This window comes from Rhea americana, unplaced genomic scaffold, assembly GCF_003343005.1.
Source record: "Rhea americana isolate MKP2758 unplaced genomic scaffold, rheAme1 scaffold_41, whole genome shotgun sequence".
In the NCBI taxonomy this organism is placed as follows: domain Eukaryota; kingdom Metazoa; phylum Chordata; class Aves; order Rheiformes; family Rheidae; genus Rhea; species Rhea americana.
Window position 1 is genome coordinate 814,915 of NW_028186546.1, and position 23,148 is coordinate 838,062.

General features: G+C 41.3%; 1 protein-coding gene across 1 annotated transcript in view; it reads right to left on the bottom strand.

The window, feature by feature from the left end:
- Nucleotides 1-23,148, bottom strand: part of ATRN (attractin) — a 133,227-nt gene that overhangs the window by 104,774 nt on the left and 5,305 nt on the right. The window contains exons 2-3 of the mRNA XM_085314597.1: nt 3,556-3,639; nt 280-393 (exon numbers count right to left, since the gene is read on the bottom strand). Of these exons, the coding sequence (XP_085170723.1) occupies nt 280-393; nt 3,556-3,639 (198 nt within the window). The remainder of the gene's footprint in view (nt 1-279; nt 394-3,555; nt 3,640-23,148) is intronic.

Sequence of the window (23,148 nt, forward strand, 5' to 3'; positions counted from 1 at the left end):
TTGTCCCTAAAATAATTAGGGTTTGGACATGCAAAACTAATACTTACATGCTACGCTATAGTAACATGATCTGTTCATTGTAAAAGCAAAAACAAATCAGTAATTGTTTATGTTGCTGCTGACTGCACAAAAGGACACTACTATATGTGCTACGTTGGCAGTATTATATATTTAGACTACTGGAACATATTTATAYCACTAAAAGGCAAATACAATTTCAGGCTCCAGATCAAAGAAACATCATTGCGTACAGTGAGCTTCTTACTGAGTAGAACTTACCTGAAAGCTGCCAGTAAGGGAGCATAAATTGAATCTCCATCATACACATATAAATGGTCCCAACTGCATTCTGTAGCAAAGTGATTGAATCGAAGCCTCAGGATTGTGTTTGGCCTGTAAATAATAAAATATTTGTAAATAGCCACTCAACCCACATGACAGAATTCGTCCGACAAACTCCTCCGGGCTGTAGCTCCCCTTTCAACAAGAAACTGAGCTACTGTAGTTAGTTCAAAAGTGTTGTGGCTTTCGTTTTTTGGTGTGTACGCTCCTCTGGCATTAAGGAATAGATTTTTTTTTTTTTTTTTTTTGGTCAGAACCACAACTGTGTCCCTAAATGTTCCCCCACCAACAACAGCAGAAATTGAAGAGCAGACCCAACCAGCCCTCCATTTCTTTACCAATATGTAATCATAGGGCTTTGCAGAACCAAGCAAGGAAAATCCACATGGACAACACACTTAAAGAACCACCATCAGGGAACCAACTAATCCCCTTGTTTAATGGATTTTCTGCAGACTGATATGGCTCAAGATTGATTATTTACTTGGAAGCTGGCAGAAAACCTTCTTAACTACTTTATCACTTCATTACTTTTGCAGTACTGCAGGATGACCCTCCTGCAGGAAACTCTCGGAACTGGAAACTGTCTGAAATACGCTACAAGGGATGCTGACTAAAGAAGTTGAGTCTTGCCCACCATCCTTTGGGAGCTGGGAAACACAGGTCAGAAGAATACAGAGGAGCYTAGTCTCCTGTCGAATGGAAGGCTCTGGGCTTTTAATTTCTGGCAAAAAGGTGGTTTTTGATTACTTGGGACTGTCCATATGCACTAACTACTGCCCCTTTACTCTTTAGGGATGCTAGTTAGGTTGCTTGGTGTTCTTCTTTGGGCACCAGTTGAGAATGAAAGAAATAAAATTCCTAAAGAGAGATCTAYTGCCTTCCACCTGAGCCCGGCATGCCCCCAAACACCCTGATGTTAACTGCACCAGTCCAGAAGCCTTTCCTCTGGTGACTTACTAAGCCTAGTGAGAAGGGAAGGGGGTTGAACATTCCTACATTTGCAGAGCTTCTGCAGAAAACCACCAGGACGCCTGATCGTATGAGATGTATCAATGGGAAAAAGGTTTTATCTACTTGATGAAGGGACAGAAACAGAAGCTCCGGTGGCAAAAGKAGCCAGCATTCATTTAATGGATGTTCTGGTGCTGTTGGTTGCAATGTTAACGCGAGAGTTGCATTGAAACAGAATCACGTGAAAGCCACAGTGGCTATCTAATTTAGCAGCACCACAGACCTCTTGCTTAGCACGCCAGAAACACCTTTGTCTGGGTAATGKTCAAGTGCTCAGCACAAGAGTGGTGAAAACACCACTAACTCTGTGCTTGGACCCTGAGATACAAGAACAGTGCATCCACAGAAAGGCTGCTTTTTCCTACCCACAGCTGTAACTGTTGAAAGGATAGATGCACGTCAATAGGATCTCTTCAACAACGCTGCCCTGGGGTTCAGATGAAATCCTTGTCTTAGTCAAATAAATTAATAAAACATCAGCCTGCTGTTTGGTCCTTCCTTCCCATGGAAGGAGGATTCGTAACGGAGCTCTTCTGCAAAAGAATGATTTTTTTCGATAGGAATCCTGATCTTTTCCAGGCTTTTGGACAAAGAGAAGCAAGTAACTCCAGGATAATGTCTTGCTTCAAGAAAATGTACATCATCATTTCAAAATAGAGCAATCTATGAAAYGGGGGGGCTTCTGCTTCTACTGTAGCAGTCTGACAGCTGTAGAGCAGAGAGAAATTCTTAATCAATAAAAGCTTTAGACCAAGAACAAAAAGAAAGAGATTACTTATGCTATAGCTAACAACTCATTAACAGACAGCTTTCATTTGCAGAAATGCAAGGCACATGGCACACAGGTTCTGCCTCAGACAAGATCCTGAGGCTGGCTGGATCTGCCTCGTCTCATATTTCTGGGGAGAGAAGAAAAAGACACCCCTGAGATGAGGACCCAGCACACACATCAGCCAAGAAGAATCAGAAAAGATGCTAAAAGGAAACCGGTTTAGTAACGAACATGTGACATGTTTTACATCTGAATTCATCTAGTGACTTCAACTGCACATTCGGATTGTACCTTTACTTGCTAACCTCAAAAGCCCTCTTCATACCAGTATACTAGCACCGAGGTGAAGGCACTTAGCAGAACGTAACAGCTTTGCAGCAGCTGTTTTCAGAGTACAGATCTCTTTAGGAATTTCACACTTGGCACAGGCCTTTGGCTATTTTCACAAGGGTGCATGATCATGCTGATTAAAAGCACCGAAGTATCTCCTTTCTGCTTACCACCATCCTCTGACAGTAGGGTACAATCAGAAGCAGGTAAAGGAGACCTACTGAAATGCCTGGTTATGAATAATGAAGGAACATTTTTGTCCATCTCTTCACAGCAAGAAAGATCTCAGTTCGACCCTTACAAAGTGGTATTTCTCTACGAAGCCTCACAGTATTAGCTGAAGGAGCAGCTATGGTGACATTATCAGGGATCTGTGAGAAGCACATCACTTCTGATAAAAACAGTCAAGTTAGCCTTTAAGGAGAAAGAAAGAAAGAAAGAAAGAAAGAAAGAAAAAGAAAAAAAGAGGTTTATTTTCACTGTACTGGATTGCTGAGGCTGGTTTGTCTGGTATAACATCCTTTTTTAAATTAAATATTTTAATTATTTATTATTTCATTTTTATTTATTTATTATTTCTAATTTATAATTATTTATTATAATTATTTATAATTTCAAACTGGCTGCAGTTGTATTTTTACTACCTACAGTTATTAAGAGGTGTAGCTGCTTGAGCCATTTAACTTTTGATCTTAACTATATTAAAAGCATGCACGCCTTATATAGTTAATGGTTTCATAATGCCAAAAAGTTAAATACATAGTAAGGCTCAAGCATCTGTACAGCCCACTAGGGTAGCAGTTAATAATTTTTATTTTTTATTTACACAGAGACATTCTCATTTTCCATGTAAATTTTCAACATGAAGCATGTTTTACACAGCTGACCTCAAACTGAGAGGTCAGTCCGTAARGCTCACTTGCACAAAAATCCTTCTTTATCAAGAGTAACTAGGTGCTGCCCTATCAAGTTTCAACAACAGTAACAAAACAAAAAAAACACGATGAGATCTAAAAATATTCGGTGCAATTAAATTTCACCTAAAAGTTACAATAAACATCACTATCTTTAAACATGTACATGTTAACTATACTCACCTTCCTTCTATGAGCCAGGTGCATTTTGTTTTGTATTTGTAATTTCCAGGACCATCCGTTACATACCCCGAAGGTTCAGTGAGTCTGTAAATAAATAAAAACAAGTATTAGCCTTCAATAATATTAAAGGCTCATAAAGGATATCCTGAATTTAAAAGATCCATCATTAGATTTCCATATATTGAATAGCCATTACAAACAAACCTAAAACAATGCAAAACAAATGAGACGGCAATTGGAATTCTGCTATTAAACTCTTTTCATATGCTTTTTGACAAGCATCCTTAAAGCACAACTAGGAGCGATGCCTTCTGTATCAGGTTGATGGCATTCCTTTCCAATCAGCACAAAAAGAAGAAAAAAAAAGAGCTTCCACATGGAGTTAATATACAAACTGCTACACAGCCAGTAATTTGCCAACGGAAAGCTAAAACTATTAATTTATACAAACTACACAGCTTTTGAGAGAAGAATTTCAGATGGAGTCCATGGTGCAACCTCTTGTCCATTCTATATTTGACTCTTCAAACTCCCTTAYGATCTCTTTACAGACTCAGAGGACTGATTTCTATAATCTTCCACTGCAAATTAGGCCTTAATTTCTCATGCACATAAATCCTGCACATATCAAGACAACCTCAGAACATGGTAGTTCCACACATCCCTCCACTTTGGTCGCACGCTCCCACTCCTGTTTATCCCCTTTCCACTGGAGTAAATCCATGACATGAGTCACGTCAGATATCTGATCTGAGAACAGTTCTCATTTTCTCCTTCATCCTCATCAGTTTTCACCCTCAAACAGTCCCACATCTGGTTCATTCCAGGCCTATATGAAACACAGCATTAAGACAGGATCAACACTGAAACAGAGCCACTTCTTTCAGCAGCGACACTGGTGGTAACTTCAGGCACTCCTGAGTTACAAAGTTGGACTCTTTCTGTCCTCCCTGTATTGCTTTTCTGATGTGTAAGCATTTCCATTATCCAGATCACTATGTTTCCAGAATCTACAAAATCACAGAATAATTAAAGTTGGAAGGCACTTCTGGACACCATCTGGTCCAATTCTCCTGCTTAAGCAGGGTCACMTAGAGAAGGTTGTCCAGGATCATGTCTGTTTTGAAGATCTCCAAGGATGGAGACTCCACCACCTCTCTGGGCAACCTGTCCCAGTGGTCAACCACTCTCAGAGTGCTTGAAAAGACTTACAGTCCATGTTAGGTGATCAAAGTGAAAGAGATTAAGTGGTCCTCACCGCCAGGATGCTGCCTGAAGGACTACATTATGAACAGCCCCTTCCCCTCTGCATCTACAAAGTAGGAGGTCACCATCTGATAATGGCAAAGGACTTTGGACARGGACTTGAAATTAGAAAATACAGCTGGGATCATTCATCCCCGGACATTCAATAAATACCAACACTTAAAAYCATCAAAAATTCAGAATGCCACAGATAGAGAAGGGAACAAAACCAGTAAAGAAGAAACATCTTTCTTGCATCTGCAAAACACTGTACAGATGCAAACACCAACCGATCGCATTTGTCTATACACCGACTGCAGCGATGTCCAAACAACAAAGAGCAAGCAATGCCAAGCTCACAAGGGCATTTTGATCAAAATTTAATCAGGACGCCATAAAACATATGTCAGAACTACATTTAACRTTTGCTGTGCTACAAAGGAAACTGATATTCTGCTATTACTACCAGTAATTACTGTGAGTAGCCCTTYGAACAGGGTACTGGAAAGAGTGGGGGAAGACATGCAAAACCTATTTTTGCATTTCCAGCTGAAAGGGCATATTGATTACTATTACTCCTAACGTGACAGCCRAATACACGCATACTGTAATTCAAGATGATGGCAGTCATCTCACGCTGGCTGCAGCTGTACCTTGTCTCTTCCATAGAGTTTGACAGGGCAAGTTTTCTCCAGAGACCACGGACAACAGAGCACAGAGGCACAGATCAGGGGCTGAGGGAGACGGATCCAGCAGGAGCCCAGAGGAGCAGATCCAATATCTCTCTTAGGATCACTTCTGCATCTTCTGTCTCAGCTTAAAGACCAGCAGGAGCGCACATGGGCAACAGGCAAAACCGAGAGCCGAATCGTCTGGACACATGCTCCTAGCTCACATGCACTGGTCAAAATGCTCCAAATTGCTTTTAACAAGTTAAATGCAGCAGAAACTGGAGAAAGAGTATTATCAAGTAAGGACAACATCGAATGTAAGCAGCATTTGAAGATGCCCAAACACCACTTTTTGCACGGAGGTTATAAATTCCTCAATCGGCACACAGGCAGAGCAAACCAAAGCCTTCTGGCGTAACTCAATTGTCCTACTTAAAATACAGTTTTAGCAAAATAAAAACAYTTGGCAAAATCAAATTTGGCAGAAAGGAGCAGGAAGTAATACCACAAGGCTCCAAAATAGCAGTGTTTTGGAACATTTTGTTATGTCTTTTCCTCCTGTTAATGTTAATCTGATTTTTTAAGGTATTTTGACTGAGTCAAAACGGTCTCCCAGAGTATTTTTTCACAGAGTAATGTTATGTTTATACAGGGTTCACTTCTGATACAAATTTTGAAAGAACAGATTTGGAAAATTAACTTCCTCTTTCTCCATACTGATTTATTACTATACTTTCCAACCTCCGAAATTTAGCTTAAGATTTTAAAAACTCTCTTACTGAAGTTCTGCAGATCATCTACATTTAGGCAAGTGAAGAAAAAAAAATCCAATTTTCAAGAGCACAGGAACATTTGTACCTTCCATTGATTTTTAAGGCCTCAACAYCTTCAAAAATCAACTCATTTATCTGCATTTACAAAAACGGATGCAAGCTCCAAAGTGTGGGCAACATTATCTAGTCCTTTTGTCCAAAAATCCAGCCTTTTGAAAATAATATCCATGGAAAACCTGGGAAGAAAATTGTACTGACTCGTCGCCACTGGCAGCATTTTGCTTGCAGCTAGGAATAAACACACTCTGAGAGCCCAAGCAAGTCTCGCAAGCTCAAAACAACCTTGTTCGATCTGCCAAACTCTCTAACAGCCTCTACCTGGAAAACTCTACAAACAATTTTCTCTGGAAGCAACTACTAAATCATTCACCAAAGAAACACTATCGAGAGCAATGCAAAAATAAATGAATAAAATAACTTTAAGTGCAACAGTCCTGGCCATATGTTAGATCTCTGGGGGGGAAGCATTTCAGCACTGACATAATCTACAGTTATATTTAAGTGATGCAAAAAAACAAAGTGTAGGATTTAGTTTTACAAATAACCCAAGTCAAACTTCCTTGATACGCTATTATTTAAATAGTAATCTCTAAGGTATTTGGATTCTTTACTAAGTTTTGGAAGCTGCTGCCATTATCCACAAAAAAAAAAGCACATTAAAACCCCAGTGAGTTCAAGTCTGTGAAAGCAAAAGGGATAGGAGCAAAGGGCTTATCACATCTCCAGTCTAGAACAGGCAGGACCTTATCAGACACGCGTTACTCTGTAAACGCTCTCTCGCAAAGACACGCTCCAAGACGGTCAGAAATAAAAACTCAGCACGAAAAGCAAACGACTGCTGGAATTTCAGCTATATATTCAATAAGGAAAGCGCCGCTGAGCTCCCAGCACGAGTTAGAAGAGCAAGCAAAACCCCTTCCCCGACACTTTAGGGCTGCTCGCACCAYGCAGATGGGTATCTGTGGGTCCTGCCGACGGGGACGCGCTCCGGACACCGCTTCGGTCGCGAGCGCGAGGAGCGAAGGCGTCCCGGGAGCGGGCTGCRGCAACGCGGGGCTCTGCGCCCAGCGCCGCGCACGCTAGGAAACCCCACAACCACGTAACGCGCAAGCAACGCCACCAGCATCCGGAGCCTTGCGGCCGACGGACTAGAAAGACGACGTCCAAAGGGCAGCGCAGCAGYTTCTGCCAGTTATTCTCCCACTGCTCAGCTCAACTTTAGTTCGCGTATTTACAGTTTTCTCGCTCGGACGCAAACCCAAGCTCCGCGCAGTCTGGGAAGCTATTGACTGCCACGTTTGCTTGCCAACGCAATAGTATATAAAATTACTCCACAGCCAACTCTCAGGCCTGGGCTGCTGAGGACGGTATGGCCACGCTACTACTGCTCTGCAACAAGTAGTTGCCGCATCTTAAGAAAACAAAAAAAGCAAGGTCAGCTTTGCGTGCCCTGCATAAACGCACACACATACACGCAGCGGTGGGATAACACACACAAAGCTGGACTGCAAGTTTAGCACGTGCAGAGCCGCAATACAGACTTTAAAACCACCAAGGTAGAAAAAAATATATATTCCAGGTATCTCTGCAAAATTCTGTGTACTTAGATTCTCCTCTCCAGTTCTGGCAGCCCCCAGAAAGCACAATGCGAACGCAAGAAACTCAGACACTAAGCAGTGCAATCTCCTGGGAGGACGCTAGGTAAACAGCAATATCTGAGCACCACGGCATCTCAGACAAATACACATGGCTTTAATAACATTACGGTTAATACTAGAAGTGTATATTTTTCAAATAGAAATTAGTATACAGCACTCAAGTTCCCACAGAGACATGCTCTACGCCACCAGCCAAAGACTCAAATCCATTATCCAATCTATTAAATCTAGAACTTTTTTTTTTTTTTTTTTTTGCTAGTGATTAAGTGCAGGAAAGTCCAAAACTCAAGAGTATCTTATAACTTCGGAGTAAATCATTTTGAGGCACTTATTTCCAAAACGCAGCAATGTTAAAGGTAAACTATACAGTAATAATGAGTTGGTGAATATACTTATCTTCRTGAGAAAAAGTAAAAAAACAGGAAAGGCAAACTGCCTTTTTCTCGTTGCTCAGAGGGGAGCAGGCTGGATCTCGGAAGGGTTTGCGTTACTTCTCAGTAAGACTGCAAAGACACTTAATGCCACCGAGCAGATGCCAGCATTCCCACTCGTTAGCACGGCCTTGCCATTAAACAAAACATAAAGAAGAAAAAAAGGAAAGAAAAGGAAAGAAAAAATGGGTTCCTCATCCTGATTTTGAGGTTACTAAAACTAGAGCCTGACGCAAACAATAAGTTTTCCTTCTCTCCCCAAGTGCTGCTGCGCTGCCTCAAGAACACCACAATTAAAAGTCATTGTTTCAGCTAAATTCGAACTTGCATCCAATAAAAAAAGGCTCTTACAGGCCATTACCAGAACAACAGCACTCTGTCCCAGAATGGTTAACAATTTAGCTTTGTTCATTTGCTCCCCCCCCCCACAAAAAAAAAAAAAAAAAAAAAAAAAAAAAAAAAAAAGGCAATTTTTGAGGTTAAAGGGTGTATCCTTTCATGGCGCGCCATAAGCAAATATCCTAATTTAGAGGCAGGGAATAGCAATCAGCCACATGTAAGATGCGAGAAATACATCAGCTAAATCAACGCATCTATTCCCTGAATTTCTAACSTGTAACAGCCAAGTTCTGCCAACTAGATGTCTCAGCACAGGTATAGCTAGAAAGGAATCATTAATTACATGCTAGGTCCCGCACAGAGAAAGGTAAAGATGTTCCTGGAAAACTAAGTTTAATAAGGATGTAATGTATGCAGCAACAGGTACCTAATCAAAGACTAGGAACATAGAGAACCCACCCAGTCCTGAAGCCCTCAATACAAYGAGAGCAACAGAAGCATCCTTGAGGTGAGCAAACTCATGCACAAGTTGCTGCTCCCACGGTAATATTGTAAGTATCAAATCTAATCACTTTAATTCTACAACTAAGAGTGCAAAAATCACTGCTTTCTCYGCAAATCCTTTTTCCAGGTAGTCCTCCAGGGTGTACCACCCTGGTTTCTGCAACYGGTTTGAAGGTAGTCCTACTCTGTGATTGCAAATATTCAAGGTTAGAGCTTCTGGATGTTGGCACGTCCCGCTTCAAGATGAAGCCCAGATCGTGTCCTCTTCCCTGGGTGGCAGGAGGTTGACACAGCATTTAAAGAAAAGTCCCAGTCTCAAAGGGGATGCTCCTCAGCAGCTCCAGTAAAGTATGGTTGAGCAATCCCTACTAAGCCACGAAAGCAGAAAGTGCAGGTGAAAGGTGTCCCACAACAGCTTGCAACAACTCCAGCTGGTTCGGACAGCAAGAGTTTGAAATACCACTACAATGTCATGCATCACCACACCCCCGCAACAGAGAGGGACACACAGCCACACACTGCCTGGAAAATCTGAGGATCTGAGGGCTGTGCAAGGCAAGAGTTTCTTCAACCATTCTCATACTAACGGCTCACTATGCCAGGGCTCGCGGAAACACCCTGTGCATTGCCTTCACCAGGGTTACTCAGAAAGAACCAGGTCCTCCAGGGTCCCTTCGCAGCACTCAGCCGATTCCACCCTGGTGAAGAGGTCAGTATAACATGACAGTCAYGCTCTCCATTTAATAGCTTCTATTTTCATCACGCTTTCTGCGGTACAGCTGAATTGATATTAAAGAGCTCTCTTGTTTCAAAAAAAAAATCAGATGACTGACACAGTTAATTTGATATGGGAAACAGAGTTTCTTCAAAGGACAGATTAGCTCTGCCCTTCTGTGTGAGGTATGTAGAAATATGGAAAGCGATTTCCTGGTTGCTGATCAGAGATAAGGGCAGAGACTGAAAATCCCAACACAGTCTGAGAGAGGATGGTCAGAGAAATTTTATTAGGTAAAATGTATCGTTACATATGCACAAATGGTGCATTCCGGTCTTTAAACCTTCAGTTGACAAGCTAGAAACCGGTGTTTTCAAGCATAGCCCCCTTTCAGTTAGCCACCAACATCTCCATTGAGCTCCCATTCCTGACACTTTGACCCAGCTCCTGCTCTTCGGCTGTCACAGAAAATGAGTGTCACCCAAGTTGTCTCTCTCTGGCTAGCTGATGTCTCTGCCATCATCTCCCTGGAGTTGTCAGCTGCTTTCAGCATCATCAGCAGTGCTGTTCTCAAAAAGCATCACCTGCTTGGCTCAAGTAAGTAGAACCACTTCTGGAGCTCCTCAGAGTGCTCTAGTTCTTGCTTTAAAGGTTCACTTGCCTGACCAGTTCTTCTGCTGGGGAAGGAGAGAAATTTCAAAGGTATTTCATGTCAGTGTACTTCAACTCCTCTTTACAGAAGAGATTTATTTTCTTTCTTACCCAGACAAGGTTATAATAATAGGTAAAAGAATTAAATCCATGAACAAATTGTTTGGTAAGACATCAAATTACCCAACCTCAGCATGTGGAAAATAGAACCGATGAAAAGAAAGTTGGCTTCACTTCCTCATTTGCCATTTCCTGGCATGTCAGAAGCACTRCAAAACTGTGCAGGATCCTCAAAAATGCAGGTACTTCATCCCAATCTCAAAACTGTAGGTCAGAGACTACCTTGTAAGAACATCTGAACGCAGGTGCAATACTTGAAACCCGCTCTAGATTCACCTGAAGTTCTTGCYTCTTTCTGCTGAATCAAGCTTGTAYAGTGATTAAATTCAAATTRAAAATATTCTAAATACAAAACCCTATCTTCCTATATCTTTATTTCCAGCTCCACCTCAGTGACTGAGGAAAACATCACTGTTTACTGCACAACCTCAGCTAAACGCATACATCCAAGCTGCAGCACAAATCTGAACCTCATTCTTCATCTTGATTATTGCAAATTCTTCAAGATCATTCAAATTTGGTGTGTGTATGTAGAGGTAGAACTTTACCCTATAGGAGCCTCTTCTTCAAAGCACAGTAACTCCATGATTATCTGAGTTGTTCAGACTGACTTCTGATGTGTGCAGAAATTGCTATCATGGTAAAAAGCCACTTCTTTACTCCCTCTTCAAGCACACTTGCATGCACTACGTCTGTACCTGAGACAGTGGCCACACAGATGGTGTATGCTGTAACAGTTGCTTATTAAACTGATCTAACAGCTGCACTATGCTTTCCCCATCTGTTCRCAAATCCATTTATTGGATCTTGGCCTAGTTCTTTGAAATAAAGATTATTTAGCTGCAAGTGCCTAGAAAAAACTCAGCTCGCATCCTTTGCTGGTGGTCCCAAAACAGCGCCGGAGCTTACAGAAATACGTTGTCTGCTTCACACTCGGCAAGCAGAACCAGCCATGAAGAACAGAAGCAAATAAAGTTCACAGATTATAAAGCTTATATCTAACTCTGCTGCAAAAAAAAGAAAAACAACCTCCCCCTTTCCATTGCACACAACCACATCTTTGACAAAGACCTCTTGCAAACATTCAGTCCTACCCCAAGCTGACTGCCTTGACGTCGCCAAAACCCCAACAAGCAGCAAGGCTGAAGGAAGGAGAAAATACAGTATTGCGACTGTCGAAGGGAATCATCAAAGGTTGCCAAATAAATGATGAAAGATCTCTAAAGCCAATTKGGTTCCATCAAGGCTTAGAAGATCACTTCTAGTTCCATCAAGGCACTAGAAGATCAAAAAAAAATCACTGCATTAGAGAATTTAGCCTGACTTCCAATAAAATAAGGCACAGTCAATAGCCTATGCTTGGCTGAAGTACATTTTCAGGGAAGGTTCAGAGGGGGGAAGAGCAGCATTGCCAAAAATTGTTGATTAAAATGTATTATTAAAAAAAATTACCTGTGTCCAAGTTCTAGTTTGCTTTTGTCAAACTTCACGCCCAATCCTAAAGTTTTTGTTTATGTGGGATCCTTTATTAATCTAAATTCATCATTCACTCTTTTAATGAATAATTTTTGTGTATCTTAAACTCAGTTTAAAAACAAAAAATATACCTAAGCCTATGAAAAATTCTAGTTTAAGAACTGCGTTTATCATCTGGATTCTTACATTCCAGATTTCCAACTCATGGTAGAGTAAAAGACAATTAGTGCAATTTTAATGCAAGAGTCTACACACATTTTTGGTTTACATAACCTTAACACTGTAATACACATTTAGCARAGTTTTTCAAAATCTCGCAAGATCAAAGGATTAATAATCCTCAGAAAAAATTATTTTACAACTGAGTATTTAAGCTGATTTCAGGATATGCTTTGCACTTTTGACTCCACCAGTCTGAATCCATTTTCTAGCAGTCAACATCTCACTTCTTAGTTTGCCCTCCCTTCTGTTTCTAAAGTTAATTGTAATCCGTACGCAGTTGCCAAYGGCCCACAAGCTTTGTCTGATGATTTTTTCAGCAGTTCCCTCAGATTAGGAACATACCATTAATCAAAAACATATCTTAAGTATATGCATAAGCATTTAAATTACAGCGCACCGCACCTGTGCACCTCGTTAACATGGCATTGTAATTACAATTCCTAAAACCGTACAGGTTTAGAGTTTACGTATGTAACAATATTCTTCCTTGGCTAAAGAGCACTTTACTCTGATAAGCTTTCAAGTTACCAGTGCTATATTTAAACATGAGCAAAAGCCTTCACTGGCCATATGTGTACTGTACTGCAAAAGGAAGGGGGTCGAGCTGCAGATCTGACCTTCCGGACGCGCAGGAGTCCAAAGCACACGGGATTTAAGGTCAGCCCCCGGGAGCAGAGGACCTCATCGTGCTGCAGTTTGCTAAGACTGGGACTCCAAAACCCAAGACCTCAAGAGCGAAGCAAAACTATCTTTAATGATTCCCTCCTCTTTCCCAGAGCTACACCTCAAAAAAATCCCTGCCCGATTCTTCAGAGCAAGGAGCGTGCTTAAAGTCGGTGCTAGTCTAGTTGCAAGCTGGGTCCCCTCCACCGCCGGTGGCTGGGCCAAACACAGAGCACAGTAACCGGGAGCGGGATTTACAGAAACATCCAAGCCAAAGATCAAGCAGTTTCCCACAAAAAAAAAAAAAAAAAAAAAAAAAAAAAAAAGTCTTTGCTAAAAATAAATTTCACAACCTGACCCACTTTCCTAACTGGGATAGAAAAAAATACTTTTTATTTTCTGCCTGACATTTAAAAAAAACATTTAAGTGTTACCTGCCTAGAAAAGTGTTTCCTCAAGGAAAAGAAAAGTCAGAAAACAGCCTGGTATGAAGGTTAACTTCCACCTGGTCCTGGTCCTGGCCTGAGAAAAGGATCCGAACGCAGATCCTCAGATATGTATCACTCAAATAACAAACAGGGAAGGTCCAAGATCCACCAGGATTTTGTGAACCCAGAGAACGACACCACCTTACAATTTTAAAGCAGTTTTCTAGTCAACACAGCAAGAACAAGGTCACGTAGAGCAGGGAATCGATACCGGGAGAGGAACTCCAGGCCATAACACGTGTTTTGGGCAGCTCGGGCTTGCTTACAGTGCTGCAACAGTTTTCACTATTTGCAACCTCCTATGYCCAATAAAAAGCAAGCTGGAAAATACCGATTTTTTTTTTCTTCTCTTTCAGACACTGGTGACTTATGACAGCAGCACTGGACAAGCAAGCATCCAGAAACAAGATTAGAAGAAAATATTGTGTTTAATAATGAAACAGACTTTTTTGGGACAAAATATTAAAGAAATCACACCTTGATAATAAGTAAGTTGCTCTCAGTTCCCAGGAAGCCTTTAATAGTAAGAAAAACACAATGTGCACATCCATGTAAGCCCTCAGCATTTACTTAAAACTTGAGAGAAATAGGAAAATCAGGTTCCCCTAGAGATAACGTGGATAGGCAATCAGCCTCTAAAGACACCCTTCTCCTCACATCATATATATTATTTTAAAGAATCAAAGTCTTAAAGAAGGGAAGGTTATTTGGCTTTGAGGAGGACGCAGAGAAAGGATTAACTGGAGGGAGAGGGGAAAGTGCGCAGCAGCATCCTTCTAACAAAAATAACCCGAACTTTTCGATCAAGTTGTGCAAAAGCAACTGGAAAGCAGGAGCTCCCTTTATAACATGAATAAGGAACGTTCATCTTAAGGTTGGCAATATCCAGAAGACAGACAGGCAAGCACAGAGGTTTGTATTCCAATTTCTTGTTTCACATGGCAGTAGGAACTTTATTTGCCCATAAATACTTTGCATGGAATTGTAATCATGTTCTATACGAATGTAGTGTATAAGGTCTTTTCTCCTCCTTTTATTTCCCTTTAGACGTTTTCCATTTCAAGCCAGCTGATCTTCCTATCCCACAGACTGCTATTTTGACAGATGCCTAATGACAGTGAGGAAACGAACGATTTGTAACCCCCTTGCAAAAAAAAAAAAAAAAAAAAAAACAAAAAAAAAAAAAAAAAAAAAAAAAAAAAAAAAAAAAAAAAAAAAAAACCCACAAGTGGTATTTTCCCTAAATGACTCATTTTTAATGAAAGCGATTTCTAACAAAGTAGAAACAAAGGGCACTAAATACTGGAATGCTTCTTAAAATATTTTTTTTTTAAGGCAAGGTTATGCAATTGACTTCCTTGAGAAGTTCCCCTTTGTTAAGGAGAACAAAAATCCAGATGACTTGAATTTAGGCAGGTCTATATTTACATACTAAAAATGCAAATACCGAGCACTCGGAGCTACATGTTCTCACTCCTCTTAGGCTTCTGTTCCAACAGCATGCTGCCCTCCTCTAAATGATACGCTCCCAAAGATAGTCACACTACTGCCTAAATAAGTTATATTCCAACATGGGGGGGGGGAGAATTGGCATTAAGATGGCAAAAAAGAAGGGGAAAAAAAAAGCTGTATTTAACCATACGGCTCGTCAAGAATTAATTACCCATCAAAATGCAACTCTAGTACATCCCTGCATTAATGCCAACCTGCATGTTCAACCAGGCTGATACTTAGGGCAGAGCAATACAACTGCATATTGTGCAAACAGAAAAAATACGTATGCAAACCCTCCTCTGTTTGGGCAGACTTTTATTAGGGAAAGTCAAACAGCTGATGAAATTCCTCTGAAAAAGTCAACAAACATTTCTTACTTGGATCAACTTCACGAACGCGCTCTCAGCTTAGTGAGCTGCCACTCACTATTTATTTGCCAGGGGACGTTTTCAGTCTCTAACCAAACATCGAGCCCATATTACGGCTTAAGGAGACGGAGGAAAGCAACTCAACGGCCTTGAACTCAAGCAGGCAAAGAGGCAGAACGCTCTGCAAGGACGAGGCCGTGCTCCGCTGCCTCCCGAACAGCGGGAAGGAATCACCAAGTCCGCGCTGGCATCCCTCAGCAAGCCCAGTGGGGGTTTTTAAGCCACCGAAACCCCAGCCACTACACTTCATTAAATAAAATTGCAYGCTAAATTTAACAATCCGGATCAAATTTTGCCCCATCAAGATAGTCTCAGCTATTAAAACCTCTCTCTGGCTACCTTATGGTGATATAGGAAATAGTTGGAAAACTCGCTCAAAAGTGTGTTTTTCAATGTATTTTCATCAAGCRAAGGCACGAGAATATCGGGTTTTTTCTAGAATAGTAAAATTTGAAAAACACGCCCTCATTCGCAAGAAAAAGCAGCATTTACGGTCCTTGTCAACGCAGCCACAGACTCGCTAGACAAGCTTCGTAACCCAAAACCCGTCAGCRCCGCTTTAAACGCCGCGGGCTGCTCCGCAGAAGGGCGCGCGGCGCGCGGGAGGTCGCCGCCGCCGCCGCACGCCTCCCTTCCCTTCCCTTCGCGTCGGCGCCAGGACGGCCTCCTTCTAACCAAGCAAAAGGCACGAGAAGGCAAACGCTAAAAGGGGGATTACTCTGTCCAACAAGCGCCGCAGCCCAGGCAGGCGCYGCGAAGGGGCAGCTCTGCAAAGCCGGCCGAGTCCCCCGACGGACGGCGTAGCTGCCCCAAAAAAAAAACACCCACCCTCTTTCCAATTCCAAGTSTGCCATATGCACCTTCCGCATCGCCTCCGAAATGACTTAAAAAAGGAGTTATTCTTGGAAGTCGGGGTGGGGGAGAAAAATAAATAAATAAATTCCATCTGCTCCCAACAGATTTATAACAACAAAAACAAAGACGGTGGCTCAACACTAGTTCTGCAAAGTTTYGAAATATCCTCTTCGGCTAACGAACTGAGCGTGATTTGCAGCCCTCGTTCTCATTTTAACTGCGCTTAAAATAACAAATCCCACCCGTTTCTTCAGCTTTAGTCAGCCTGAATTCTTGCCTCGTTCCAGTAACATCGTTTGGACGAGCGCGTTCCTGCTAACGACTRATTTTGCACAAGCGTTACGCTGTTCACGTTTGTTATTAAGAAAAACTGGAAGGTGGAAAAAAAAATAAAAGGCTTTTTCCTCATTCTGGTTTTCCAATGCGCTTCTAGTGCTTTCGGTGAGCAACTCCATCGATGCCCAAGAGGCCTTAAAAAACAGATTTAGGAAAAACTAAACGCCACAGAGCCGCACAGCCTCCCGCGAGCGCCCTTCGCCGGCCCTCTTCGGCAAAGCTCCGTGCAGAAGAAACCCGCCAGCGTCTTCTCCCGGCGGGAAGCTCTTAGGAGAAGCGCTCAGGCGTGGTGCTCTGGAGGAGAAAGCGAAGCCGCTCCACGGTGAAAGAAGATGATCAACGGGAGGAAAATCAAAAGGCACACGCTTTACGGAGCTAATCGCAGYGGCACCAACACGCTCCGCGGTCAGGAGCTTCCTCTGGTCTCCTGYGCTTGGCATTACCCTGTTGCGGATAATTTACGGGCCGGTGCAGAAGCAGCCAAGCAGTAACGGTAATAAATTCCATCTTTGACACATGAGTAAGGTAAGAATAAGGTGAATATACCAAGTTCTGGGTTTACACTCAAACCCAAGTTTTGGCTTTATCTGTAAATAACTATTTGTTAAAACTATCTGTTTTTCCCCTCTGTCCCATCTGCAGTAGCAGATGCTTTCTCGCTTGCCAAGAGCRCTGCGGTATTATTGCAAGTTTTCTGCACCTCCTTATTTAATTCATTTATTTATTAAAGCCTGATTTGGGAAAAGGGAGACGAAACTTGCTTTAGGCATTYATTTAGATGAGCCAGGCTGTTCAGACTGCCTTGCGTTCAAACTGTCCCACCAACTACAATCCCTATTTTGGAGAAAGTTAAAGTACATTGTTCAACTCTCCGACTGCTTAACTCTTCCCTTATGAGACGTATATCTCACCCCAACAACTTTAACAACCAGGGTTTGAAGCACCCGACAGTCCTGAAACCATGAAAATGCCGAACCTTAGAACAGAAATTAATTCAAATTTTAGCTATAAAATTAAAGCACATTAACCGCTTAACATTCGTTAAACATTACAGCTGAGACAGCAGCATCTGCCCTAGGTACGGCACGTCCCGGCATTCCCACCTGTTTCACATGGAGGTTAATGGGCAGTAAAACAGCAAGAGCAGATGGGACTGGCAGCATTTAAACACTTGCCATCAACTACCTAAGAAATTGCATAATACACTTTATTATTTTTTTTTTTACCTCCTTATATTACTGTCCAAAAGGGCACAGTCAAAAGACAGCAAAAGGTAGAACTGATAAATAATGAACGCTCAAGCATTTTTAAGCGTTGCGCTGCTAGTTTAGACATTTAACTTGAGCCATCATTTTCTGTTGCGYGTGAGCAAAAGTTTTAATGCAAAAATCCAAGAGCGTTTCGCGAACAGCAAACGGACGAAACCCTTGAAAGCAGACACAGCCCTGTGGGGCAAAGGCAATTATTAAACGAGCCCGTCCAGGGCAGGAGGAGACCTTTCACAACGGCACCAGCAAACAAGACATCTTCTACGGAGTTCCTACAAAATTTGCAAATAAACCTAATGCCGCTTGCCGCTGCTTCTGAGCCCGAATGAATTTAGTCGCCAGCTGCACAGCAGACGCAGTGCCCAGATGAGACRGAGCGCTTCACGCCGCTAACGCTGGCTGGCATAATAATCAATAAGTAATTCGCGCACGAACAGCGGATAGGGAAAATCGCAGTCAATTCATTTATTTTAGGTTAGGTCCAGAGCTGTGGGTTGCCCATGATCCTCCCGGCTCTACAGCGAGCTGGAAACCAAACGCTTTCCCGTGACTGTTCACCCCGCTTGTCTGGGGACAGAATTATTTCTGCACGAGCAACGTTGTGACTTGTCAACAGCACATGCTGCTCTGCCAAACAAGGCTTGATACTCTAAAACCTGGTCCTGCCACTAGTTTGCTGCACTGCAGTTAGTATCTGACTTAATCTCGTCAAATTTCTACATCTGAAAAGAGAATATTTACTAAACACTCATGCCTTGCTAAGATCAACATTTTATAAAAGCATCTCAGTGCAGGGAAGTAGTATGTAAAAATTATGTCAGTAACTGTGCTGGGGTTTTGCAACATCATCATCATTTTTGGAATTATGTTAAAAATAATCACTCTTCTTTTGACCCCAAGAGGAAGGCCACAACCAATGAAAAATAAAATCAGGGAAGAAGAAACCAATTAGGCTTTTCAGAATAATCTTAAAATATCATAGAATCAGTAAGGCTGGAAGGGACCTCTGGAGATCATCTAGTCCAACCTCCCTGCTCAGCAAGGTCACCTAGAGCATGGTAGACAGGGTTGCATCCAGGTGGGCCTTGAAGATCTCCAGAGAAGGAGACTCCACAACCTCTCTCATTTTCTACATGAGATTTTATTGGAATTTTGCTAATCATCAAAAGCTAGAAGTCTTGAATCGAATGTTTCAATCCTATCAACACTTAAGTACATAAAAATTTTAGCATATGAACACTAACTCTATGTACTTTTGGGTCTATCACACCAATGACCAAGACTAGAAGAAAAGAACTTGCAACGAAAACCTCCCTTAATAACATAAAACCGCTTTAAAAAATTATATTGCAAATAATGAAAAAATAGACTTACTAAAAATTAATTAAACTGTGATTTTGGGGCACAAAAATTGTTAACATCAACTGAACTTCAAATTGTTTTACTTTAATTTTATTCCATTCGAGGTTGTTGCTCTATATCAAAAATGTTACAAGCCTGAATATTACCTTTCCACACAGCTAAAATTTTAATATAAAAATATTTTTTCCATTTGAGAAAATACCAACCTGCTGACAATTAGAAAACAAAATATCCACATCTGCTTCCAGTCTACACAGCTAAGCTGTGAGCTAAATAGGAACGTGCAAGAAAAATCTGGCAAAGTTAGTTTTCCAATACAATTTAATAGGTTTTAAAAGGGCAGACTGCATGAYAAAAGGCAGTGCAGTTATTGGCTTCCACCCTATAACGTATCTTAGCAGATGCCAGTTCCACCGGGTGTCACGCTGAGTGATGCATAAGATCATCAGATGACTGCCGTTGAAGTGAATCACCAAACTATCCAGATTAAACATCGGAACTTATTCCATTTCAAAAAATGTTGTTTGTTCCATTTTTCTAAATCACAAGACCAGCATTAAAGGCTTGGCAAAGTGCACCCTTAGTAATTGAAGAGCAAGTTTATATTTAGCACTCGTGAAGCACTGTAATCCTACCTATTTCTCATACTGATGAGAAACAGTTGCAGGCAAGAGCCATTGCTAATCACCACGCATAAACAACTACATAAGCAAACCTCAGCCATGCCACCTAAACGTAAGGCTGGAAGAGTCCTGTTTGTTAATAGGTGTCAAAAGAAAAAAGGTCCCATCACAAGACCTTTCTTCACCGTGATGGTGCACTGGAACAGGCTGCCCGGAGAGGTTGCGGAGTCTCCTTCTCCGGATCGCCTGGACGCAATCCTGTGCAACGTGCTCTGAGTGATCCTGCTTGAGCAGAGCGGTTGGACTAAATGATCTCCAGAGGTCCCTTCCAACCTCGGGCATTCTGTGACTGGGGGGTGATACCACTTAACGGTCTTCCATAAGTTCATCCAACTCCATCTTGAAATAAATTAGGTTACTTTCTGCTGAAAYGCCGTTAACTCCTCTGAGGTTAGGGTTCCACAGCTGTTTTCATCCTTCTCTTCAGGCGTATGAAGGCGGAAGATTAGAAATAAACATCGTAAAGATGTTCTGACTGGTGCTTTACGCAGTATCATTTTACCCCTCTCATCTCATTGCTTTCTTATTTTACTCYGTCTTTCTGCAAAATGCATCACACTGACAAATAACAACCATCCACACATCAACTGCTGTTACCTGTTTTTTTTTCCAACAAACTCTTTATAATGGAAATTTTCTACAAGTCACCGTGAGCACAACGCTCCTTTGCACAATTGTTTCACCCCTCTTCTATCGTTGCAGTTCTCCTGGTCACCCTGCTTTTCCAGGGTGATCTGCTGGTCCCTGTACCCATCATTCCCAACACCATCACCAGCAAATACAATCCTCGCACACCTATGTACTGCACCCAGGTCATTAGCAAAAACATTAACAAGGTTTCAACTCCAGCTTCCCATTGAAYGCTTCCCTTTTAAAATCTACCTATTTAACATCTTATCAACCACTGCTKTCCTTCAGTATTTGTCCTTTGAAAAGCCTCCTGGTTAATTTGATGTCAACAGAAGTCACASAATAAAAGATAAACTTGATTGTCTGCTTACTACAGCTTTTCTGGCTACCCTACCAAAGACTTCACACATCATGTAACGCTGTCCAACTTCTCTACTTCAATACTATTCCATGCAGCACTGAATCAAATGGGCTTCCCAAGTCCACACACAGCTTTCACCTGTTACAGATGTCTTCATCCTAACGATGCTAAAAACACACACACTCCCCATTACACAGCATCTTCCTTGCCAAAGACCCACACTGTCTAAAACAGCAGGACATATAAGTGGCAAACCTAGTGGCCTCTTCCATCTGTCTCCAATTTATTCTTTTCTTTAACATATGTTCTAAAGCCCTTTTTACTCTCAAGGTCAGATTGACAGAYCTGTAGTTAAGCAGATCATGTCCCAGCCCTTTTTTAAATACAGGCAACTACACGTTGCTATTCTCCAATCCAGAAAGACTTGACTTACAATCAAACTAATGTTACTATCAGTGACCATCTTTTCACKCTACTACTTTTAAAAATAAAAGTATGCCTGCTCAAGAGCAAAATTTGATTTCTACTCACATAGAAGAGATTTCAAAAGTGAATTAAGAATACAGAGGATAACACAACTTCCAAAAACCTAACCGAGGCATTAAGATAAAAAGAGCAGCAATGGAAAAGTCAGAAGATTTTATCTGAACCAGCGAATGTGATTTCTGTTGGTACAAACGATCACAAAGACATAAAACATTGAATATCTTGGGGGAAGACAAYCTAAATGTTATGACTAGGACTTCTACATAGGTAAAATCATATATACATAAACATGCTCTCATCTCTAACCCTTATGATGAGCTTTAGCAGTTCGGTAGTCATCTTAGGAAAGAATCCTGCATTCCCTGAAACGGTGGTATGGAAAATAGCTCTCAATTACCAATTTTAAATTGACAGATAAGACTCTGAATTGCTTCAGAAGTCTGATAACACTCCCATGTCAGTCTACAAGGACTGCAAAATATGTTTGCTGTATTGAATCAATTAGACATCAAAGCAGTTAACCAGTTGATAAATCAATCCTGTAATTCTATCCTATGTTAATTCGCTTGGAGAGGGAAATGTGCTACAGCCTTCTCAACTGAAACTTCATTAAAAAAAAAAAAAAAAAAAAAAAGATAAGATCAAGGCACAAATTCCGACTATGTAAAGAAACAAAACATCCGATCCACAGATACTTCCTTCCACTATTTTCAAACCCACTGCAATTTGTTGCCACAAGTTTGTCATCAGTATCACTGACGAGCTAAATCAGGAGAAAATAGGCTATATTCTCCTTGGTGTCAGCTACAAATCCTAAGCTCCTGAGGAAATATTATGAAGATGATTTCTGAATACTTCAGAAGAATACTTTTGAAGACGGAAGGTGGCTGAGGACCACACAGTCACATCAGCTAACTTTAGCCACCTAAAATGCCTATTGCATATATTAGTATGGTCATCTCCCATAGAGTCCATGCACASTGTTCCTCAAAAGTCAAGTCATAACATTTGTAATTGTATTTTTAGATCCCAACGCTGGCTTTATATTAAAATATTACACATGAAATGTTTGGGTTTAGTTTACTGTACATGTAAGTGAACATGCCCAARCAATATCAGTGCCAGTAAGTGCATGTTGTAGATGTTTTATTATATGACCAGTAAGACCTTTGATCACAAGATTTGGATGAGAAGATAGCTGATACCATGCATAAAATATTCCAAGTGATCTTGAATAAAATTTGCAGAATCAGCCCCTTGGTGCCCTCTCTCTCCTCACCGAAGTAGCTTCCTAAATTCATAGTGTATCTTAACATAAACCTTGCTTATCACGTAAAGAACTGAGAAGTCTATACTAAAACAGTTTTGATACTACTTTTATTCAGAACTTGGGAACTGAGCTCAGGCATCAGAACCTAGGTTCTAGGCTAGGCTTTCCAGGAGCTCAAAATTACCACGAACAAACGTTCACATCACTGACCTAGTCTTTTTTTCTCTTCAGCTCCATCAGTTAAGCAGGGTATTATGTATTAAGGAACATTAAGTGACTTGGACGATTGTTATTTTAAATCCACACCTAGGTAACTGTACAGCTTTACCTGTGCTATGAGTGGTTTACACTAAAGAAACACAAATCTAACTGACTAAAAGAAAATATCCCCCTTTCCCACCCTC